General features: G+C 44.0%; 1 protein-coding gene across 1 annotated transcript in view; it reads right to left on the reverse strand.

Moving 5' to 3' along the window:
• Window positions 1-12220: 12220 nt before the first annotated feature.
• LOC146172552 (nose resistant to fluoxetine protein 6-like) overlaps window positions 12221-17412 on the reverse strand; it is a 99857-nt gene continuing 94665 nt past the window's right edge. The window contains exon 15 of the mRNA XM_084585798.1: window positions 12221-12535. Coding sequence (XP_084441924.1) covers window positions 12221-12535 — 315 coding nt within the window. The remainder of the gene's footprint in view (window positions 12536-17412) is intronic.

The raw sequence follows: 17412 nt of genomic DNA on the forward strand, positions 1-17412 counted from the left end.
TCTTACAAAGAAAGCCTCACGTGTATCGTTTTTTTTTAGTCTAAAAAAAGCCGCGAACTACAAAAAAAATATCACATGACTGGCGCATTCGTGTGTGACAACGGGGCTGCTCTCAACTTGGGTTTCAGCAAGTTGTTTCTTTCTCCATGGTTTCAGCGAACGAAATCAGCTGAGGCGTTGGCTCCGCGACTCCATTGCAGCGTCAGGCTGATATGTTTGCGGTGGCTTCCTCGTCCGTTTCAGGCAGTCGGCTCCCGTGACGGAGAGATTCGCAGCGAGATCACCGAACTGGTTGCAACCATCGCCAACATATCAGCATCAATAACCTTTAAGCGGTAATCCTTCATGACTGCGCGCAGTATCACCAAGCATCGCAAAGCCTCGGAGGCGTCAACGCATATATGCACCAGCGGCTACTGTGCCCACCGTGGACCATGCCATCGCTCATCGTGTTTCCTGCTAGCCCATGGCCTGATTTTTTACTCCCCCTCAACCCTTTGACCTCTGTGTCCTTCTGAATGGTTAGCGCTCCCTTTTTTTCAACTTCCAATAGAATACCTCCTTCTCCCGCACGAGGCACGCGGCTTAAGGCTGTCAAAAATTATGAGTACTCTTACCCCCGAATTCAGAGATGTAACTTGACTCAGACTTGACTTCCCGCGGCCTCAGTTCGGCCGCAACGCATGTCATACATCTTACTTTACTTGAAAAGGGACTTGCGCTCGACTTCACTCACTCGAAGTCGGGTCAATTTTCAGGTTAGCTCTTCGGCGGGCTGTCTTGAACGCGCCCTCTAGAGCGACGTCGCTCCGAGATTGCGTCGTTTGAATTCGTTTGCGCGCAATGGATATGGTGTTCAGAAGCCTGCCAGATTTCGCGAGCATCCCTTCTTCATCGGGGAAATCCAATGGAGATGTACGATGAAGAGCAATGTCTCGCCCGCTACCGATTCTTCAAGAACGTAGTGCGAAAGTTGCTCCCGATGTTGCCTCTCCGGTGCCTCCTATGCTGCAGCTTGCTTATAGCATTGCTTTTATGTTGCTGGCACCTTTTAAACAGCAAACAAGACCTCGTGAGGACTCCGCAGTGAACTGCGTGCCACGCTATTGGGAAAGTCACCGTACTCATAGCAGAGCACCTGCGCTCGATGCTGATGCACTTCCCCGACCCGAAGTGTTTCATCACTTATGCGGGGGTTTTACGAAATATCAGAGTTCCCTAGACTGGCAGGTTGCAAAGCCTGTGCTCATGTGAGAATGCAAAACCCTGGCTGTTCAAATGCTGAAGTTTCCATCAACGTTCAGGCAAGCAATTATTATTTTTATGCGATGTTACGAGCGGGCAATTGTAACTGGTTTGTCTCGAGCGCTGGCGCATGAAATAAAGCGAAATATGTCGATATGCTCACGATTCAGTTTTCTGGTCTGAAAGGAGTGTCCGCTGTAGAATAGAGCTTCGTTACCTATATATGTAGCGCCGCGCTGTTTACTTGATTGATACGGGACTGCGAGCGAGTTTTGCGGGTGTTAAAAAAACTGACCCTTCTCAACGACGGACTGTCATGCCAACAGTAACTGAGTGCAACACAAAGCATCCGTACTTAATGGGTAGCTTACGCCAAACCCAGAAAATCAAAGCATTACGCCGCCATAAATCTGCTGACTGATGCATTGCTGGCTTAATGCAGGATATCGCAGGACCGCAGCTGCAATTTTTTGATATTGTCATCAGCTGGTCAGGCTTGGTCCAAGCCAGCCGAATGTAATAATTGTCGTTTGAAGGTGTTCGGAAGCGCTGCTCGGGAACGCTGGATTTGCATGCCAACCATCGAGGTGACGCCACTGTCAGACCTTGGCACACTAAACACACCGCAAGGAAGATAATTTGATATATTGGTAATGACATTGCGTGATGGAAACTGATCATGCATTTCCAGCGTGACTTCAAATATTAACACATATGGGGCATGCTAAGCAGAGTATTGAAGGGAGAATGAGGGGCTCGTTAGGATACACGCATTCGGCGAGGCCAAGAAATGCGTGGGACACATTTGTTTCAATTTTTACTTTTCGCTATAGGCCTGAATTAGTACTATTATCTGTGTCCTGTGACCACATTACAGTATAGTAGTTCAGCCAATAGCAAGAAACAATAATAAAAAATACCCTCTAAGCATTCCTTTGCCCCGTTAACTCTTGCCTTCTTTCCATGCAATTATTCTTTATTCACACAGGTACCAGAAATATATTGCAAGGTTACATGTTTTAAAGCAATTGACCTTTAACCACCGCTTCCAGTCAGAGCTGTTGCATTTGCTTGTAGTGTTAATTTTACGTGAGAACTTATTCACAGCTTCTTCAGTCAAAAAGCCATCGCCATATTCCATCTTTACGTCGGGGTTTGTTGGACGTAGTAGGAAAAATGGAAGCCTGTAGTTTTTAGTGATTTCCCTTCCTTTACGCTGTTATGGTGTTCACTGAAAACTGTGACAGATACTGTTCTTTTACTTTGCTATAAACCAGTATGAAAATTACGTTTTTGTCCAACAAAAGGCGAGATAGATAATGTGCTCCTCTTTACCTAGAAATCTACTTAAACAAAAAATGATTGGCAAAATTCACGGCAGTAAAAAGTTGGTGTTAAAGATGGATTGAGTATCCAGCAATTGTTTTTTCGAATGTTTTTCTTCAAGAGCACAGTGTTGATCTTGCAGAAGGCGAACACGACCATGCACATCAGATGAAGAGCTTTTCATGGGCAGCCTTCCCTATAGACATCTCGTCAGCACCTGATGGCCACTGCTAGTCTGAGGTGCACAACCTTATCACACCACTGTTCCATGCTCGACATCAGAAACCAAGTGTTTATTTGGGGCTGATGATTTGGTTTGGTATGTTTTATCGAATTTATCATGGCCGCTCAATGAAGCCGCGCTTGAGCGGCCATGGCTTTATACGTGGTGCTTTTTAACATGCACTCATATTGTACAGTAGATGAATGCCTTGCTTTTTGCGTCCACTGGAAAGTAGCAAGGTTGAGGTATATATCTTGCTACACTGATTGCGCTAGCTGTTGTACTTAGTTAGGTGAGACGGTGTGTGTTTCAGAGAGCTATATCTCTTAATGGGGGGAGGGGGGTGCCGTTTGCATAATAAACCTGTTTAGAGCACCTTGGAACAACTTTGAAGCGGGAATAGCAGTTTTATAGTCATGAAGTTGTAACACTTGGAATCAAGTTGACAGATTGTTCTGCAAGCAAATTAGTGTTATGCTGGAAAGAGACTCAAGCGCGAGGCATACGGACATATATCATAGCAGCATGTTTTTGTTTTCTGACCTGAATTGTGGCACGACTTTTGACTATGGGTTCATTATTACTTGACAATGGTAAAGAAACAAAAAGGACTGTGTTGCCCTTACAGGACAGAATACAGTATGCTTCTACCCGCTATCATCGACTCGACATTTGCAAGCAGCCTTCCTCCTTTCGCTGTTGCTGTGGCTGCACGAGCTTTATCAGCTCCGGCATCTCCCCTGTGCTGGAGCCATGATCTTACAGTTTACGAATATGCCTGTTAGGGTCAGGTTAAATTAATAGGTACCCTTCAAGGGGTGTATTTGCTTTCCTCAGAGTAACAGGAAGAAAGTTTTTATGTTCGAGGCTCTATGTCAATGCTGCAACATCTTATATTCGTTTCTGGAGGGTATTGAGAAGCTTCAATGTAGGACTGTCTTACTACTTCACATGGCAGTTCTGTGCCACAAAGCACTAATTAATTGGCACACCGCGCATGCATTTGTTTGCAGAATGTGTGGCCAAGTTATGTCTTTAGCTGTAATGATGAAATGATTTTGACAGAAACATTTCGGTTACCAGTTCATTTTCATTTCATGCCATTGCTGTCATTGCTGCTGAAGCATGCATCATGGGTCTGTTTATGGTTATACTGATCTCATAACATAAAAACTAGCAATATTGAAATTTTTACAAGCTTTGACGGCTGAAACTATAGGACCAATCATCAACTGCACTATGATGACATTACTGTTTCAATGTGTTGTGTTCAGTACCTGCGGTAATTCAAATCTACACAAAGTGGGCTTGTTATTTCTGAAAATATGAGAATCAATTTCTCCATTGTATATCACGATCCCAAAATACTTGTTTTTTTATCTAATAGCAGTGGCATAGATTCAATGGCTTTCATTTTTACTAGATTCATAGCAATTCCACCCTCTTAAAATTGTTACCCAATGTATGCTGTGCAAGTGCAGTTGGAGCTGCTCCTAGTTAGAGCATTTGATTGTTAGCTCGAGGGATGGTCAGCACTTGCAAAGGTTGCTTACATGCTCTGGAATCCTTTCGGAAGGCACAAGGATCTTATTGAAATAGGGGCCAGGAGTTAGTATGCTGATAAAAAGCTGTCTTCGGCTTGTTGAAACAGATAAATAGCTGGTTCAAGACAAAAAAGAAGTGAAATATTAGATGTTGCCATCCCCATGGTAGAGGCCGATGTTTCATTCTATGATTACTGTAAAGGCTGCTCGGCTGGAATATGCTGTTTGGCTGGCATGCTGTTTGCCGCATCAGCATTTGTGCCTAGTAGGAGCAGTATTTCCTATGCTTTAACAAATTGCGAAGAGTTAATCTGATGAACGTCTATGTGCAATTGTGGACTAATTTTTTTGACAGGTGCTTTTGAAGTAGGCAAGAACATTCAGTAACCACATAATTTGCTGGTAATTATCGGCTTTCAATGGGTTCGAAAACTAATGAAACCCCTTCTCCCACATTCTGAGCGCGTCAAACCAGTTGGATTGGATGAATGGTGCCTCATCTTTAGAAGGAGGTTCACTTCTTGCCATTGAAAAGCACACAGACAGTTTGTTGGGGCACTGTTGCCTCGAAGTATGCAATCACTCGGCTTACCAGTGATCAGGCATGCAAGCTTGAAAGTTGATAAGGCACAAAAGAGGGTTTGTGTAGTGGCATTACATGTTTTCCTGCAGCCGGCCATGCATTTAGAAGAATGCATTCATACCAGCATGCAGTCGCATTGGCTGATTACACAAAAGGTTTGTTCCCAAGTCTATTTCGTTCATTTATTCTTATGTTATTGCAGTGCACTGCAGTGTGTAGAGCTGCAGTTCTTTGATTTGTTTTTCACCTTGATTATTCTGAGCTCTCTTTTACGTTTCTTTAGCTGGACGCCTTGCTCTTCCAGCTGCTTACTCTGCTTTACAAGCTCAATTTTTTGCTCACTCATTTCTCGAACTCAAGCTCTTGCATCTGCTCCTCAAACTTTTGCTTTGCTCCTTGGCCTCGTTGCGTCTTGGGGTACTCATAGAAGAGCAGTATTGGGATGGCATAATTTCAGCTCTTACTTATTGTCATCTGAGAGACTTTTCTTTAAAAGAGCCATTCTGCCTCTTGGAGGCCTGGCATAGCCACCGTTGGCTACTGATGCAGCAAAGGTGCAACCAGCCGCAGCTCGAGAATCAAGTAGAGTGTTGGTGTAGCCTATCGCAGCTGTGTTTGATGTTGAATCTGGCGGCACGGCATGGTAAGTGCTCTTATTTGCTTCTGAAGCTGCTTTAGGTTGCACAATTTCACTACCAGTAGCAGCTGGTGGCTGCAACTCATTGGCATGGCTGGTAGATTCCTAGTTGTCATCTGTAATAAACAAAAAGGCAACATGTGTGCGATAAGCTAAATTCAAGCTAGTACTACCTTTTGGCATGACGGCAATATTGGAGTTTTTTGCTACTTCACATGGCAGTTCTGCACCACAGAGCAATAAATAATTGCCACAAAGTGTAAGTATTTTTTTGCAGAATACGTCCTTTGATGCAAAGTATGTTTTAAACAAATAAAGCATTCAAACCTAGCGAGAATTATGGAATGGTTACACTGCAACAAAATGAAGGATGCAATAAAGTTGCCGACAAACTATCACTTCACTGTCGTCACCATTGTCGTCTTTTTTGTGCTCACGATGTTATTGAGCAGCTTTCCTGTGTGTCCGTCAGTGGTGCCATCTCGGAAATTGCAAACGTTTTTCTACTGATTTGAGGTTTAGAAAGCAGCTGGCTACTACAGTAGCACACAAAATAGCAAGACCAAAATTTGAAAAGCACGGGAAGATTACTACTCTTGATAACATTTGCATAACACTTTGATAGTTGTTGTATAGGTGGGTACATGGTGAAAGTTTTGGGCATTGCAAACAGACATGAAAAAATGCAATTTATTGTGTAACTGCACATTGTCAGCAATCTGAAAATGTAGTAAAAAATGCTCCCTATTAGCCAAGGACATTACAGATGCAAAGCACCTTACCAGTGTAGTCGAAATTCATGTCATTTGGCTCATTATTGGTTGCAATAACCTCAAAACAGGCAGGCTTTCGACGTGAGGCTTCTTTCCGGTGGCATACCTGTCTAATTCATTATCTATTCTGGTCGGTCATGTGACCAGCGATCGCTCCCACCAAATGATAAATGGGGGGCCATGGTGGCAGGTGCTGATCCTTCTCCTAAACAGCAATGAAACACACATCGCTCTACGCCGCTAGCACTCCTTTACAGTGAGCAAAAACTCGTTTTCCCGAACTAGTATGGCACAATACAGCACTCCGTTATTCCGTTGCTTTCGTAAATCGGCTGGTAGTACGTATATGAAATTAGCAGCATCAGCCAGTAAATGCTGGTTGCTCCCTGCGTACGACACTGCTCGAGAACTGTTTGCACAAATAAAGCACAAATAATGCAGCCAGCATGTGTGGCCGGATCTAGATGAAACGTGGACGCGAATGCCCACTTCTTTATTTTGCAACGTAAAGCGAAAATATAACATCGCCCGCAAACGACTCGAGCGTTCAAATGCGTGGCTGGGACTGCCAATCGTTTCACACAGTCCGAGGCCGTTCTGTATGGTGTACACATGAGAAATATGTGTTGTTCGCACGTTCCGACCCGACTGTAAGCGTGTAACCGTCAAAAAACAAGATAGCATACGTTGCGCAAGCGTGAATCAGATCCTACTTGCTCTACTCTTCACATAACCCTCACTGCAGCACCTAGTGTTTACCGTCAGTTTACGCTTATTATGCACCAGTTGTCGCGCACTGGTGCCGAGAATACAGAACTCGCAGACGAGCAAACAAATCGGCAGCCTTGCAAAGTTTCCACGTGCACTTACCGGCCTTGTGGCGCTCCTGCTTTCTTTAGCTACCTCCTCCTTCCAATTTTGCTTTAAATTCCTCCAGCATTTTTTTTAGCTGGGCTGGATCCCGTCGCGTCAATCCCTAGTTCGAATTATATATTCTGGCAACTGCCTTCCATGCCTCATTGTTTTTTTTACAAGAAGGCGACGTTGTTTTTTCTATCACTTGTGTAAACCTGTTTGCGAGAAAGGCCAGGAGTTCTTTGTCTTTTTAACTAAACCACGGTGGTGGTTGTCGTAAAAACATTTATTCAATATTTGCAAGGAGGTATGTTTGGCGCGGAGCCTCGAGAGCCTCGGCCTTACAAATACTAGGCGAAGCCTCTAGTCAGGGACCCTGTGCCGTCTTGTGTTAAAAAGAGCATTGAACCCAAAACCAACGAGAGCAATGCGCAGCACTCCGCGTCTTCTGTAAGCTCGTCAACAGTTGTATACCGTGGTGCCAGCCCTAAACATAATTCGTCCAAAAGAATCAGGAAACGCTATTTGCAACGCCCGTTAGTCGCGTTTCTCTCAAAAACACTTATATCGTGTATACGTTTATGAGTGCTAACTGAAATAAGTAGTTTTATTGCCGTACAGTGTGCGTTATTGTAACAGAATGTTTGATAATCTCGATCGCAGCGAGCTCTGTGTTCACGGCGTTCGAGCGAAGCACGTCGTCGTGAACGTCTATGAAACGAGCCAGCCGACTTGGGCGTTTTGATGTCAGTTTGGTGCTTCAAGATGACATGACCAAGACAAGTCCAAACGCGTCTAAGTTAGATCTATGAATTTGGGGGTTAGCTTCTCCTTAAGATTAAATGCGATGGTGCCTGTACCGTCAGCTTTCCATTGTGCGAATTGCTATCATTGAGAGGCTGGACCGTGTTCGGCAAAATGTTGATGTTTTTCAGCGGCATTGTCTGGAGTTTGGGGAAGTGGGAGGCGCAATATCTGGCTCATGTGCCGCTGGACCCCTACACGTAGAGATAGTTGGAGGTAGCGTCGGTTTGAATTCCTATCGCATAAAGAAGCCTGCAACTTTACCAGCGGACGGATGTCAAGTGGATAGAGAAATGGTATGATACCAAATTGAACGTTATAAAAAGAAAGGTTGCATCCCAATTTCGATTTAATATCCCCGCGTGTTTGTTTGTTTGTTTTTTCTACTCATTTGTCACAGTTCGAGGTTACGGCAACGATTACGTCTTTTCGACCGAATGATATATATTCGCCTTGAGCCATAACTCTTTAATATTACTTGTTGCGAAATTTCCCATAGGACCCATTTACTAAAAATGGCGGTATCGGTTGCTCAAAACTCGGATGTCTACGAATTGTGGCGGCGCCGCCGGCTAATAAAGGAAACGATATCTAAATTGCAAACTTTCAGATTGTTGACAACCGCGCAACCACCTGTTAAATAAATAATGTTCAAAAGTTGCAGCAGCAAAAGTATTTAGGCATAAAATCCGTAGAGGTAGTTAGGGTGAAAAAGAAGGGAAAAGTGGATTTCCAGAAGTCTACGACGGCAATAGCAGAAAGCATTTATTGACAGCTTATAGATGGCGCGACAAATCATAGACACCCAAAAAGTGCGTACTAAAGACGGTCACTTTTTGAAGCGGAGTTTCCCAACTGGTGTGATCCAAAACCTCTGCCTTGAGAATCCCGGAGGTCTGCTCTGCAAAACGCAGGCGGGGCTTCCGGCTGCCTTCCCTCGTATTACAACGTAGGTAAACGTTGCGGCCTCGGTAAATCTCAACAATTCATGTATTTTGCATCACGCTAGGCATGGCGGTATAAAAAAAAATTGTGCAGCGCGGAGTTCAAACAGTTCCAAAAGCTCTTACAGAATTCATTTTTACAAGTTTCCTGGATGTTTTTACGACAATAAATTGTCTCCATTCGAAAAAAAAAAACAGATTGACGTAGAAAACAAATTCAGGCTGCACGCGCCTTACTACTTTCTTGATACTTACTGCCTCGCGTTATGATGCTGCTGTGGAATATTAATAGCAACGCTACGTGTACTGTTATCACGCATCGGCAACGCATTCTGAGTGCTGATTTCGTAGTTTTATGCAAAAGTTGCATAATTCGTTCACTCATCACAGCTGCTAAACGCGCGCTTTTTAAAGTGCTAATATTAAGTGCACGCAACATGGCTGGCATCCTGTTTGAAGAATAAATTTTGATAGTTGGCGAACTGTGTGAACCGGTGTGCTGGCACAGACGACGCGCGAGCCGGGAATCGTTGCTAGTGTGTCCATAATACTAGTTCTATATTTTGCACAGCTACCTCTCCTGTTTCCAATTGCTTGCGTAATATCATTCATCATGTGTATTTGTGGAATGGGCTCGCTACAGCTCTCTTATTTGTATTACTAATGGTGTTTCAAGCAGATTGAAGTCGGAATATTAATTAGTACACGGGGAACAGCTTTTCGATGTTTTGTTGAAAACGTGAAACATGTCCCGACTGTGGCTTTTACTTCAGGTCACCTTGACCTTCGCACTTGTTTGTAATAGGCAAACATTTGGCTGAGAAAGCTTTTGATAGTTCTGATATTACACTCACCTTGATTCATTTCGTATCTAAAACTGCTGCAGCTTACTTGCGCATGCATGTTTGCCTTCTTACAAACCAAAATAAGGAGCCTGAGTTAGCAGCCGCTGTCATGTTATGTGGTGTCGTGACATCAAACTACCTGTCAATAAATCAGTACCTGGCCATGCCCCCTGCCAACCACTACATACCAGAGCTGTGCTTATATTTTCTTGCTCACAACACCAACAACAGCAGGATTTCTGCATAATGAAAGCTTTAACGTCATCGCGTCAAAAGCTGCTCCAGGATACTGACGAGCATTTTTTTTATAAAGCCTTTATTTCTACATTTATTCAGCCATTCATTGCGTCACTTTCTGCTTGATTGTAGAATACACGTGCCGCTGAATGCTGCTACATTCACTTGGACATTAACTTCGCTGAGGTACTCTATCATCCGGACGTGCTGGCCAGTCATGGCTCCGCTGTGGTTCAGGGTTTATTCAGCACCCATTAGAGCAAAATGCGTGCGGTGGAAAATATTGAGTGCAACGTTTTACACTCTTTTGTGATCGACACGCACAGCGTGGTAACGTACATGATTATTGTGTTGCCCTCCGTCACCTAAATTTGGCTAAAAGCCTTGAATAAAATTTGGGTACAGGCTCCCTTCCGCGCTTTTCAGCGTACAGTGGCGGACAGAATAAAATGAACCTCGGCTTCGATTCGAAAACAAAGGTAAGCTCCATCTTGGGGAAACGCTACCTGGTGTCGAAAAGTCTGCCCGACAGTGCACGCCCTCTTAACTCGCAGCCTCTCCAAATCGTTCACTTTCGTTTTGCGCATTCTTTAATTGTAGCGATTAGCGTGAGATGACGCTGCTGTAGTCGCCGAAGTTGTTGCGCTGTCGGAATGACTTGCCGCCCCTGATCTTTCGCCGTGTTCTGCTCATGCGATGAGGACTGTCACCTTGGTTTCACCGGCAGTAGCACTGCCAGCGCCCATATCAACGAGGTAAAAGAATAGTGAAGACAGTGAAAAAAAATCTTGCAGCCCTACACGCCACAGGCCTGGTGCTCGAATCCGGTCGCTTTATCATGACCGCTGGCTTGCGGTACACAGCGTATAGCAGACGGCAGCAGAGGCGGGGCATCGGCGTATACAAACCTGTCGCCTCATTAAAAGGAAACTAGCGTCACGACAGCGATGCCAATGCTCACATGGTTCTCGCCGGAAGTCTGAACGACCATTGTTCTGCACCGCACTTTGTTCAGACATGATGAGATGCTTTGCACGCAACGCGTGTCTTGCCTCGAATGTCACTTGTTGGCAACCAAGGCAACAAAAAACGAGAGAAATTAATTTAAAATTGACCTGACGTTTCAGTACGACGGCGCAGAAAGTTTAATGTTTCCCAAAGCTTTCTAGCTTTCAACGCTTTTATGAGTCAGCATCGACTTGGTAGCGCAAGTGTTGAGTAAACCAGGCTTTATAAAGAACTGATCATGCTTCAAGTCAAGAAAGTGTCACTTGTAAGCTATTCGTGATGATTTTCTTCTAGTGAAAATGAACAACCTCCAACACATGCGCTTTCTCCGTCACTCCTGCAGATCATGCACTTGGTCGCCCTCCTAAGCGATGGCAAGAATACAAGCGCAACGAGAGAGGTGCCGCAGGGATTGATCACAGTAGACGGTAGCCGCCTGTGCATATCTATAAAATTTAGCAAAACATGACTATAGTGCTCTCCTGTATTGGGGTAGTCCACGCGTACCGCTGACTAGATCACTAAATTTTCCCTTAATGAAATTGTGTGCTGCAAGTAATTCTGAGTGCTGATATTCGCTTGTAAATGAAGAGAAATAATGTTTGACAACTCTCGCTCAGCTATGCTGCACCTCGCACTCGAGACCAGCCAAAAAGATCCGAGGCGACCGCAATGCACTTATTCCAGGAACGGGACAAAATCCGTCCTCAGAAACATATAACTGAAAATCTTCAATATTTATTTTCATTTCATACACACTGCAACTAATAGAAGCAATAATGAGCAGCACTGCACGACTTTTAAAATGCCGGTGCTGCGCAATAGTATCATACTCTGCTAAACGGTATGGACAGCAATTTGTAACTGTACTCATCTGTAGTGCCACCTTGGCCATGAAGACATCTTGCTAGCTATCCGCAAACCATAGAAGTCGCGGGGCGCATATATTCAATTTGTAGGCATTGTTAGGTCGATGTGAGGAAATATACCAACAATATTCTCTATGCCTAACGCATTTTGAAGTAAAGACAGCTTCTTAGACAAAAGGGCAATGCCAGTTCAGCAAATACAACAGAACGCAGTGTGCCTTGAAGCTTAAGTACTTCTCTCGTGATGCTGCTATATTTCCCCCTTTTCGCTCTTTACACGTTTGGATAGAATAAAACAGAACAAAAAAAGCAATGCATCTTATATCATCAAAAACGCCAACACTTAATGCTGGCACTGCTCTCGCCAAAGTGAGCGTCTTTCCCGGGTGGAAGACCATCCTTCTTGAGACAGTGTTTGGCCGCGTAGTCTTCTGTGGTTCTTGCGAGCCCGTTTTCGATGGCTTTGACGCTGGTGTTCTCGTACTGCTCTTCGTTCACCGTAAACCTTGCCTCAGCTACTCCTCTTGGGGCCGACCGCACAAATACAAGCTTGTCCAGCCTACCCAGGGGAGCCTCACAGGCGATGAACAGGAAGTAACTGAGGATGTAGCTCCAGAAGAATACGGCGAAACATTCGGACACCTGACCAGGATGGAATAATACATTCTATGAATAATTCATTCTTCACGCCTCTAATGCTGACGTAAATAGTTGCACGGCTCAATAATTTAACTCCCGTTGTTGGAATCGGCACTTCTCAAAATCTAGCTCCTCTTGAATGCAAAAAACGCTCCATATAAGAAAATCCTCAAAATATCTACATAAGGTTAGATGCAATAAATACTATATTTCTCACACACACAGTACACATCTCTTGTACCATCATTTGCTATACTTTGAAACAGTCATATGCAACCGGCGAAATTTCTTATGATTGAATAATAGTATTTTGCATCTGAGCCTTGTATTTATTGTTGTATTTTGTGTTACAACTTGTATTTAACATTTTACAATTTTGCTAATCCTGTTCTTTTTGCATATATTGTGTATTCGCCCCTCCTGCTTGGGCCTACTGTAGGCCTGCAGTATGTTCTAAATAAAATAAAATAAAAATAAATAAATAGGCAAAGTAATCCCCTCTCTACAGCTTTGACGGGCAAAACTTTGTCACTAACTACCATTCCGTATCAATAACAAGTGTTCCATCAAAATGATTTTAACACATCACTGCATCTCGCATTGCTTGGCACCTGGAGAAAAACTGTTCTTTTTTCGTACGCGAACATGGTTTCAGAAAATGGTTCTCGCGTGGCACAAAACTAATCAACTTTACTACTGACCCATTTAAGAACATTGATGAGAATTACCAAATTCGCTGCATATTGGATCGCGCTAATTTATTAACGTCACCCTCTGTCGCCTTAAGACTAATATGTCATTGCTAAATTTTCATTCCCTAAATGTATTTTGGATTCAAAAACTTGTCATTTCACCAGTTTTTGTATTTTTTTTTTTTACTTTTGATCACACCCTAAGGGCGTCACATCTGGCGTTTTTTTAGGGCAGCGTGGTGATTCTTTATTTTTATCCCACTCAGATTACATCATCAGTGAAACTTTTCGCCGAAAACTGCATAATTTATTGTGCTCCGTCGTGGGGGGGTAGTGCTTAGGGAGCTTTGGGACGTTAAAATTCCACAAATCAAACCAAGCCTTAGAAGGTTACGTTGCGTCCCCAAACCCTGTTCGCAAAAGCTATCATCAAAATGCGTCCCCTCGAACTGAAAAAAGAAATCGTGTCATCGCCAGGAGTCGAACCCATATATCTATCCCTGCGATTACCAACTGATCGCGAAAGAGCGTGTTCTACGCCGAGGTTTTTTTTTTTCTTTATTGGGTGGGAAAACTTCCTGCGCATGTTCACGGTTTTTTATATCTCCTTTTGTAGTGTAAGGACGCCTTAGGACGCGAAGGAAGTTAACCACAGCGGTAGAAAGAAAAAAATTAAAATGAACAAAAATATCAAAAACCCGACCAACGCACGCATTCTTCATTATATATGCAAGAAGGCACATCGTTTTGTGTTATGCCTGATTTTCGGACAGCGCTCTTCTACTCCAGATGCTGCGCTCTTTAGCGCCACACTTTGTGAATTATTTTTCGCCAATAAAGCAAAAAATAAAAAAGGTGTTTTTGTTGATTTACGTTACCCTGTCCCGTTAAAATGCTTTTGTCTGTTTTTTTCGTATTTAACTAACTTTCGGATGTCTATCATTAAGTTATGCTGAGTAAATTTGTGCTGGTCCCCTCTCTCTAGTGCTCTCTTCCGTTTCTGGTTATGTTAACAGGAAATGTCAAAGGCTCCATCCGCGACAAAATCTTATGTCGGCGTTATGGGCGTTACCGGCGGCAGCGGTGTCATCAAAAAATTATGGATGTATGGATCTAACACCCGGTAGCTCGCTGGTGACATGGACAGGCTCTAACTGGTCGCAGGATTGCGCGATGGCATGCGACAACATGATATGTCACTTTTGGCAGATGCCGCCATGTTGGGCTTGTCATCTCGTCATGTCAGATGGGGGACTTAGGGGAATATACCCTCTAGTATCAATGCATTCCGTGTGGAAATGCTACTTCTAGACCAAGGAGGCACGTTCGCACGGCTTGGGTTAAACGCGCCTTTACACCCACGTTACGTGGAATTTCCTTCTCTCCGCTCATTCATCTTCATTGTAAAACGTTTCGGCACTACTTACATTGAGTATCAGAAAATGCGCTTACCTACAAGAAAAATGAGTATATTTTAGCACTCGCGTCTCCCTTGATGATTCACAAACACTAATTCATTAACCATTCGCCTATGAGTGTATCTTAGTCAGCATGTGTGGAAAAAGAGAGGCGTATATTAAGACATTTTTGATTAGGCGAGTTGCAAAGGGCATACACGCGAACTAAGATATGCAAGCGGAGCCGCAGACGGGAGCTGCTAGAACTTCCGCGCCGTATACCCTTAAGACGGGAACTTAAGTGCCCCTCGATATTTTTTTTTTCATTCTGAAAAACGGCCAATAAAACGGTGAGGAACTCCAGTCACGTAGGCTGAGGAGGGGGGACGCTTATGCAACTATATCCCGACACAGCAGTGCGGTGCATCAGTTTTGGCCTGTGGTCTGCATAGCTCTCGACACCACAGGCGATAAAACAAAAAAAGGAGGGGGGGGGATGTAGCTACCGCGTGCTGTGTGCCTTTTGCGTGCAACATTCCGCGTTTTCTTCTTGTTGCAAACCACGTTTTGTAAAAGAGGCACTGCACGTAAATCCTACAGTACTGGTAACGCCGCACACTCACTGCATCCGTGCCCCTACCAAAATTGCCTATACGCCTGCACCTGTGTCTCCCGCCTGGGGGGTATTTGGTCTGTCCGATTCCTCTGTAATGCTCTCAGCAAAGATAAGACCTTGACCACGGTGCAATGCAAATGTAGTGGCCTAAGTGGAACAGATATTTCACACTCTTTCATACACTGAATATATTCGGCAAAAATAATGTTCGGATGTACAATCGCTTTCGAATTATAACCCACTGCTGTCTCCTACATATTCAGGCCAGAGCGCAAGGATTAACACTGCCTATTTCAGCGATTGTAGATTCTTCCAAAAATGATTTTTTTAGGGGGGTATCAGTACAGGGGGTGAGCTACAGGGAATTTATGCAAATACGAAACTGAATACCATAGATAAAGATTAGCAGACTCAAAAAGCTATGGTAGGACATGAAAAAGTATGCAAATAAAAATGGTAATTTGGAACCCTGCAACAAGTAATGAGCGTTAAAAATAGCAGAGGACTACTGTTAAACCTCCCCTTCATGGATCACTGCCTTGTCGTGGCGGAGGGGCTTTCGAAACTCGATGAAGTCGTGAGCTCTGCTGTGTAGGGCCACCCAAGATAGACAGGTCACGGCAGAGAGTTCTGACAAAATGTGATTCACTGGAGGAGGTAATGGCAACCCACTCCAGTATTTCCTGCCAAGAAAACCTTATGGCCAGTCACAATACCATTATCGATATGGCGCCGGAAGATGAGCCCCCCAGGTTGGAAGGCGTCCCACATGTTACTGGGGATGAACAAAGGGCGATTCCTAGTAGCTCCAGGACGAATGAAGCGGCTGGGCTAAAGCCAAAAGGACGCTCAGTTGTGGATGTGTCGGGAAGCGATCGGAAAGTCCGATGTTGCAAGGAGATATATCACATAGCAACATGGAATGTAAGATCTATGACGCAAGGTAAACTGGATATCGTCAAGCGAGAAATGGACAGATTAAACAATGATATCTTGGGTATCAGCGAGCTCAAGTGGACCGGAATGGGAGAATTTAACTCCGGCGACCATTATGTCTTTTATTGTGGGCACGAATCCAAGAGAAGGAATGGGGTCGCTCTCATAGTAAACAGAAGAATGGGCAAAGCAGTGCTAGGGTACAACCCCAAAAACGACCGAATGATTTCACTTCGGATCCAAGGTCACCCTTTCAACATAACAGTTATCCAAGTCTATGCACCGACCACTGCTGCTGAAGAAGCTGACGTTGAGAGATTTTATGCGGACCTACAATGCCTTTTAGACCGCACCCCATCATCAGACGTCGTTTTTCTCATAGGAGACTGGAATGCTAAGGTCGGGAGTGAAGAAATATCCGGAATTACAGGCAAGTTCGGTCTTGGTGAGCCAAATGAAGCTGGGCAGAGGCTAGTAGAGTTCTGTCAAGAAAACAACCTGACCATAGCGAATACTCATTTTCAACAGCACAAGAGTCGCCTGTACACATGGATTTCACCGAACGGTCTGTACAGGAATCAGATCGATTATATTATTTGCCGGCAGAGATGGAGAAGCGCTATACAAGGAGTAAAAACAAGGCCTGGGGCCGATTGTGGCACCGATCATCAGCTTCTTGTTGCCAAAATTGAGCTTCGATTGAGGAAAACGCAGAAAACTAGAAGGCCTTTCAGGTATGATCTGGATCAGATTCCATTAGAATATGCTGTGGAACTGAGGAATCGATTTCAAGAATTAGATCTAGAAGGCAAAGAGCCCTAAGAGATGTGGACTGATGTTCGTGATATAATACAAGAAGCTGCTACTAAGGTAGTTTCAAAGCAAAAGAAATGCAAAAAAGCAAACTGGTTATCTGAAGAGGCTTTGCAAATAGCTGAGGAAAGGAGGATGGCAAAAGGTATAGGGGAAAGAGAAAGATACAAGGTTCTCAATGCGGATTTTCAGAAAATAGCAAGGAAAGATAAGAATGCCTTCCTGAACATACAGTGTCAAGCAGTTGAGGACAACAGTCAATTAAGGAACACGAGAGCTCTGTATAAGACAATCAAAGATATCAAAGGAAGCTTCTGTGCTAAGCTGGGCGTGATTAAGGACAAACGAGGCAAGGACCTCACTGAAGCCTCAGAGATAAAGAAGAGGTGGCAGGAATACACAGAAGAACTGTACAAGAAGGACCCG

Source organism: Amblyomma maculatum, unplaced genomic scaffold (genome assembly GCF_055883805.1).
Source record: "Amblyomma maculatum isolate TAMU_Amacu unplaced genomic scaffold, ASM5588380v1 scaffold_13, whole genome shotgun sequence".
Taxonomy (NCBI): domain Eukaryota; kingdom Metazoa; phylum Arthropoda; class Arachnida; order Ixodida; family Ixodidae; genus Amblyomma; species Amblyomma maculatum.